This window comes from Myotis lucifugus, unplaced genomic scaffold (genome assembly GCF_000147115.1).
Source record: "Myotis lucifugus unplaced genomic scaffold, Myoluc2.0 scaffold_2056, whole genome shotgun sequence".
Taxonomy (NCBI): Eukaryota; Metazoa; Chordata; class Mammalia; order Chiroptera; family Vespertilionidae; genus Myotis; species Myotis lucifugus.
Genome location: NW_005873104.1, coordinates 23,434 through 30,035, shown reverse-complemented (window position 1 = coordinate 30,035; position 6,602 = coordinate 23,434). Strand labels below are relative to the sequence as shown.

Here is a 6,602-nt window from a genome sequence, read left to right as displayed (position 1 = left end):
ATAGCTCTGATATTATTATTTATTATTATTATTATTATTATTATCATTATCATTATCATTATTATCGCCAGACAGCTGCTAGGGTCAGATATGACTTCCTTTGTTCCCAGGAAAGTCCCTTTGTTTAAAACACATCTGTAAGTTCCAAGGGAAAGAAATGAGGGTGGGAGTGCTGGACGGGGGAGCTCTGCACCCTGAATCAGATAGAGTCTTCATGGGAGCATCGCCTACCGACCCCCCAGGGGGCAGCCACTGCCAGAAATCTGGGGGCTGATTGCCTGAGTCTCCAGGATAGTCCATCCCCCTCCAGAGCTCTGCTCCTGTCCAAGGTGCTGAAATCTGCCCGGGTAGTCAGGCGCCTTCCCCTCATGCCTGTCCATGATCACCTGCTCCCTATCTCCGTTCAACTTCACAAGGACACACTGTGAAGTTGTACTCCTTACATACATCCGCTATACAGGGAGTAGAAGTAAAAAAAAATTTAGATACATCTCCAACCCAAATTGCTCGTAGTTCTTTTTTTTTAAATATATTTTTATTGATTTCAGAGAGGAAGGGAGAGGGAGAGAGAGAGATAAAAATATCAATGCTGAGAGAGAATCATGAATTGGCTGCCTCCTGTCTGCCCCCCACTGGGGATCGAGCCTACACCCTAGCCCTGTGCCCTGACCCGGAATTGAACCGTGACCTCCTGGTTCATAGGTCGACGCTCAACCACTGAGCCACGCTGGCCAGGCTCCTAGTTCTTAGGAAAGAAATTCAAGCAACTTAGGAGATGTGGGGGCAAAGGGTAGGAGATTTGCTTTTCTACTTCTTGGGTTTCCGTGACCTCTACATCTTGCTTTGACCCTTGCTTCTTTCTCTTCTGCAGCATTGGCCTCCTCCAAGGCTGTGGCTCTCATACCTTTCCTGATGTGACCACAGCATCTGAATCTTCCCCCAAAGCGGCTCCTTCTCTACTCATTACTGTCAGGCTCAGGAGAACTAATGATCAGTTTCTGGCGGGAGGATAGGAGATATGTAGGCAAAACGGGGGGCCAGAGATCTCTGTGCAGCGACGCAGCACCTAGATGGGGGTGAGCTCCTCGTCGTATTTCTGCATGCCCTTGTCTGGGAGCAGTACCTCCACCGTGAAGCTGATCTTCTTGGTGTGGACAAAGCTGTAGGTGTTGTCGAAGCGCAGGACGTCTGGGGGGACAGAGGGACACACAGGTGGTTGGCCCTGGCTTGACACTCCTGTGTCCCTGCCCCAGCCACGGGGGAGGACTGGCTGTGTTCCCCCTTCCTGTGTTTGCCGAGCGGAGCCAAGTTCCCACCACGACTGTTTCCTTCCCCATGGGAACGGCCACCCCTGAGCAGGGCCTGTAAACAGACGCTGACCTCCTGCTGGCCCGTGTCCAGCCTGGCTTTAGTTGCACAGACTGGCAACCAGAACAATGGCCACGGCATCCCATTGTCTTCACACCTGGATGCTTGCATAATGGGGGCTGGCGGGGGGCCATCAGAGGCCTCCCGGCCCCTGGGGTTCTGGGCCAAGCCTGCACATGCCCTCTGCCTCCCCCACGGGCACCCCAAGAAGCAGGGCTTGTAATCTCTGCTTCACAGGTGAGTGCAAACCAAGGGTCCAGGCAGGAAAGACTTTCGCCCAAGGTTACACGGCGAGCACGAGGCTGAGGTGGCAACCTGGCCCCGCACGCGGCTGTGCGGCTCTGGACAAGCTGACTGACTTCTCTGATCTCAGCTTCCTCCTGGGGAGAGTTGCACCTGTCCCATCACCCCTGGCCTGTGTCCCGGGAACCAAGGTTTCTCAACCCCTGTAGGGTCCGTGGGTCCCTGGCTCTTGGTGCACACAGGTGTGGACCAAATGAGCAGCTTCAAACCCTGGCCAGTTTGGCTCAGGGCATAGAGTGTCGCCCTGCGGACTGAAGGGTCCTGGGTTCGATTCCGGTCAAGGAAGGGCGCATACCTTGGTTGCAGGCTCCTCCCAGGCCCGGGCCCTGGTAGGGGCCGTGCGGGAGGCAACCAATCAACCAATCAACCAATCAACCAATGGATGTGTTTCTCTCACATCCCTGTTTCTCTCTAAAAGATCAATGGAAAAATATCCTCGGGTGAGGATGAACCAAATGAGCAGCTTTGTGAATGAATGGGGTTAACCTCGGCTGTGTGCCTGGGGCAGCGCCCCTCTGTTTCCTTCTGTTTCCTTCTCTACACCCTGGGACAGGTGACGGCAGCTTCCAGGAGCTGGGTCCCGGCTGGGGCGCACTTACAGACGCCAGCTTCGGAGCAGGTGAGGCTCCCGTCCTCCGGCACCATGTGGGCGTTGTAGCGCTGGGTGGGCAGCACCTCCGTCATCTCCCCCGCCTTCTGCCGCTCCCCCATCTTGGTCTTCAGGAAAATCCCGAAGCCGATGTCTGCCCCATCCGAATAGAACTGCCACCTGGATATGGGTGGGGGACGAGGGACGAGTTACCGCTCAGTCTGAGGGGTCCCCGAGGGGCTAGTCCCCAGCCAGGGGTGGGTCAGTGGCCTGTCCCTACCTGAGGACACAGCCCGGGAACAGGATCTCATACTCCACCTGGTGCGAGGAGCCGCGGCTGATCTGCACGGAGTGCTCGTATTGAGTCTTTACCTGGTCCCTCACGTACATGGACTTGGGGATCTCCCCACCGTAGTTGATCTGCGGACATAGGATGGGATGGGCTGGCTCCCAGCTTCCAGCCCTTGCATTGTTCATGCTGGTACATCTGCCCGAGATGCTTTCACCATTTCCTGGAAGTATTCTGCTCATCCTGTCCTCCCCTGCCCCACCCCTGACCCTCCAGGCTGGGTCAGGGCCTCCTCTGGGAACTTCCTTTTCCAGCTCATCCCTCCTGGCCAAAATGTCCTCATTCCTTGTTCGCCTGCACAGCTGCTGAAAGGCAGGGCTGGGCCTGTGTGGCTCCACACCTTGCTCACAGGGGTGTCTCCATAAACATTTGTGGAATGAATGAGAGGGTGAGAAAGCAACTCAGCTCTACTCCCCTCCCCTCCCTGTCTTAGGGGGTCTCTGTACCTTAGTTAAACATTTGGGGTTCCCATCTGGGTCAGTCATGGTCCCCCCATACTGGACAGGCAGTTCCTCAGGACTGATGAATTTCAGCAAACGTTCTTTCCAGTTGTCTGGGGTCAGAGGCGTTGAAGGACAGTTATTGGGCATGAAGGGAACCTGCCCCCCCTCCCCCACCCCCGCTCCCACCAGGAGGACCTGAGCTCAGGGAGAAACCACACAGAAGCTCGGCTGCCAGGGCCACTCCCCAGCCTCCCAGGCCTCAGGCTGCAGGAAGAGTCTCCCAGCATCGTGTTGCTATGGAAACATGTTTTCCCCTTGGCTGATGGGTTTGCACATTTTTGAGAGTCTCCAGTCATTGAATAAGAGTTCTTTAATTGTCTCACAGAAATGTATCTTCTAGAAATGTACCTTGTTTTTAACTAGTCACACCTCTTTATAATCAACTTTTTAAAAAGCTTAAGGACCTTTCCCATGACAGCAAATCATTTTTCATGGCTGCCCAATCATTTATCAAGTGCATGCATTATTTACTTATCCAGTCCCTTCTGGCTGAGCCTCCCTTCTCTGAATCACGTCTCCTTTTCCTGCTCTTTTTCCTCATTTTCCTAAGCCCAAATTGCCTTTAGAAGTACTGAGATGATGAGAGTTGAAAGGACACTGAGGCCCGTAGCCCAGAGGTTGACTAGCAACCAACTGAAACCAATAAGGAGGAAGGCGTGAAAGCCTTAGTCACCAATAACAGGGAATGAGGCAGAGGTCACTGGGGAGACGCCACAGTGTAAGACCCGCCTCACCCTTGAGAAACAGGAGTCTCTGCCTCGAGGTGATGTGTGGATCTCTGGGTGGAGTGATGGTGCCACCTCACCCCAAAGCTCATGCACAAAGCTCAGGGGATGCAACTAGGACTACTTACTTCCCAACACTATGATTTTCCTGCGAGTGTCTTCACTTAGGAAGGGCTTCATGAGGTTGTAGCCCACAGGGAACAGTTTGGTGGCTGGAGAGATACAAGCAAAGATAATGGGGAGAAAAGAGTTCCATCGACCCACCCTCTCCATAACAGTCATAGCCAACAATATGGCGGAATCATGAATTGCCTCGGCAAACTTCAATGCCCTGCACCTGACAAACCATCCAGCCAACTGGTCAACCAACCAACAAGCAACAACTAACCAACCATTCAGTCAGTCATCCAGTCTATCAACCAATCAGCCAACAAAGTTCCAATAAATTCACTGTCTAACCAGCCCACCAACCAATCAGCCAACCTATCTAATAGTCGAACAACCAATTAACACACCAGCTAATCATCAAACCAACAAGCCAATTAAACAACCAGTTAACTGGCTAGCCAACTAGACAACCAACTAACCAACCAACCAACTAACCAATCAACAACCAATCAACCAGCCAACCATCAAACATACATCCACCCTTCCCTCCACCCACTCAAATGACAACCACCCAAATACCCAGGGATCATCCACATGGCCCCAGGCTTCAAGGAGTGGAAAACCCAGCAAGGAAAACAGGATGAATACACACAGGACAACTGGTGGCCCCAGAAGGCAGCAGACAAGAAAGGCCAGAGGCAGTTTAGGAAGGGAGAGATCAATGAGGCAGGAGAGCTGGGGGGAGGGGGTCCTGAAAGAGCTGGGGCTGGAGCTGCCTCCTGTGCGGTGAGGCCGACCACAGAAGCTTCCATGTAGGGAGCGCTTGCTCTGGGCCAGGCATTCTAAGTGATTTGCATGCAGCCAAGCAACCCACCTGTCCCCCTGAAACCCAGGGAAGAAGGCGCTATTCTCATCCCCAGGGTACAGATGAGGAAAAAGAAAAGTCACTTGCCGCACACCTTTCAAAATGAACAGGGACTTCAGCGTCTCCGGATAATTCTCTTCAAGGAGGCTAAAGAACTGTGGGACCAAGAAAGACCCCCTCAGAGCCCGCACCTCATCTCTCCCTACCCCTCCCACCCCCCGCCTTTGCAATCCAGAGAGCTGGGGAGCGTTCCCCTCCTTTCCATCACCTCACCTGGCCCTTGGAGGGGAACTTCTCACCTCAGACTATTGCAACCATATCATAATAATCATTTGAAGTAAGATTACAGTAATGATAGTATCGTAATAATAATGACTACTATTTATTACTAGTAAATGTTCAGTATTTGCAAGCGCAGTGTATACACTTTACATATTAACTCGCCGGAGTATCCGTGTATCCCTCCAAAATGCAGACTATCTTTATCCCCAATAACTTGCTCAATTCACAGAGCTGGGGGTGACAGGGCTGGGGAGGCCATGGAGGAAACTCGCCCCAATGGTCTCCATACAGTGTTGTCCCGAGGCCTGTCCTGCGGGGCCTTCTAGGAAGCATGTCTCTGGGTCCTGAGTCGCATGCTGGGGCCCCGGGAGGCTACCACCTTTGACCAGATCTTGGCTGTGAGTGAGCAGCCGGGTCACAGCAAGCCGAGCTGGTCCTTAAACCACGCAGGGGCGCCATGGGGCTTTCTCCTCACCTCCTGGTACACTTCCACCAGAGGTTTCCAGAAGTGCTTCAGCCCCAGGCCCTCGCAGTCGAATATCATCACAATGGTATCAATCCTCTTCCCCAGCTGCAAGGATGAGAGCAAGGACCAGTTCCCAGGCTCAGGGTGCAGGCTCAGGACTTGGGGCACCGTGACGCTAGCATATGACACCTCAGGGTTTCTCCCAGCCCCCTACTCTGTCCTCAGATGAATGAATGAGCAAGACAGTGCATATATTTATCCATCCATCCATCCATCCACCCACTCATCCATCCATCCATCCATTAACTGATCCATCCATCCATCCATCCATTAACTCATCCATCCATCCATCATCCATCCATCCATCCATCATCTATCCATCCATCCATTAACTCATCCATCCATCCATCCATTCATCATCCATCCATCCATCCATCCATTAACTCATCCATCCATCCATCCATTAACTCATCCATCCATCCATCCATCCATCCATGCATCCATTAACTGATCCTTCCATTCATTCATCCATCCATCCATTAATTGACCCATCCACCCACCCATTCATACTGCCATTCATTCATTCCTCCATTTGTCCAGATGATATTTACTGAGCACCTATTGTGTGCCAGATACTGAGAGCATAACACAAAATGCTCAATAACCCACACTGTTGTCTTCAAAGAGTTCACAGTCTGGTTGGGGAGATGGACAAGCCACCAGGTCATCATGGTCCTGAGATGCGTGCTGGGGTGGGACAGCGTGGGAGCTGTGGGAACACACGTTAGCCCAGACGAGGGCCTCAGAGAAGGTGACATCTAAGGTTGAGACCTGAAGCTTAGATACGAGAGAGCCGGGGGAAGCGTGGCAGGCAGGTGTGTGTGCTGGGGGTAGTCTGATCCAGATACACGAAACAGCAGGGGCCATGAGTCAGCAGGAGTAACAATAACCGGCATGGTTGAGAAAGATGTTAGGCCCTGTGTGCTAGGCTGTATACTTGCATTATCTCACCGAATCTTGGCAACCCTTATTTATGATGATCCG

At 52.5% G+C, this 6,602-nt stretch overlaps 1 protein-coding gene across 1 annotated transcript in view; it reads right to left on the bottom strand.

The window, feature by feature from the left end:
- Positions 1-944: 944 nt before the first annotated feature.
- The window catches only part of LOC102418658 (SEC14-like protein 3), a 10,063-nt gene continuing 4,405 nt past the window's right edge, over positions 945-6,602 (bottom strand). The window contains exons 3-9 of the mRNA XM_023748897.1: positions 5,568-5,733; positions 4,905-4,965; positions 3,966-4,049; positions 3,056-3,162; positions 2,541-2,680; positions 2,271-2,440; positions 945-1,188 (exon numbers count right to left, since the gene is read on the bottom strand). Coding sequence (XP_023604665.1) covers positions 1,067-1,188; positions 2,271-2,440; positions 2,541-2,680; positions 3,056-3,162; positions 3,966-4,049; positions 4,905-4,965; positions 5,568-5,733 — 850 coding nt within the window. The 3' untranslated portion in view covers positions 945-1,066. The remainder of the gene's footprint in view (positions 1,189-2,270; positions 2,441-2,540; positions 2,681-3,055; positions 3,163-3,965; positions 4,050-4,904; positions 4,966-5,567; positions 5,734-6,602) is intronic.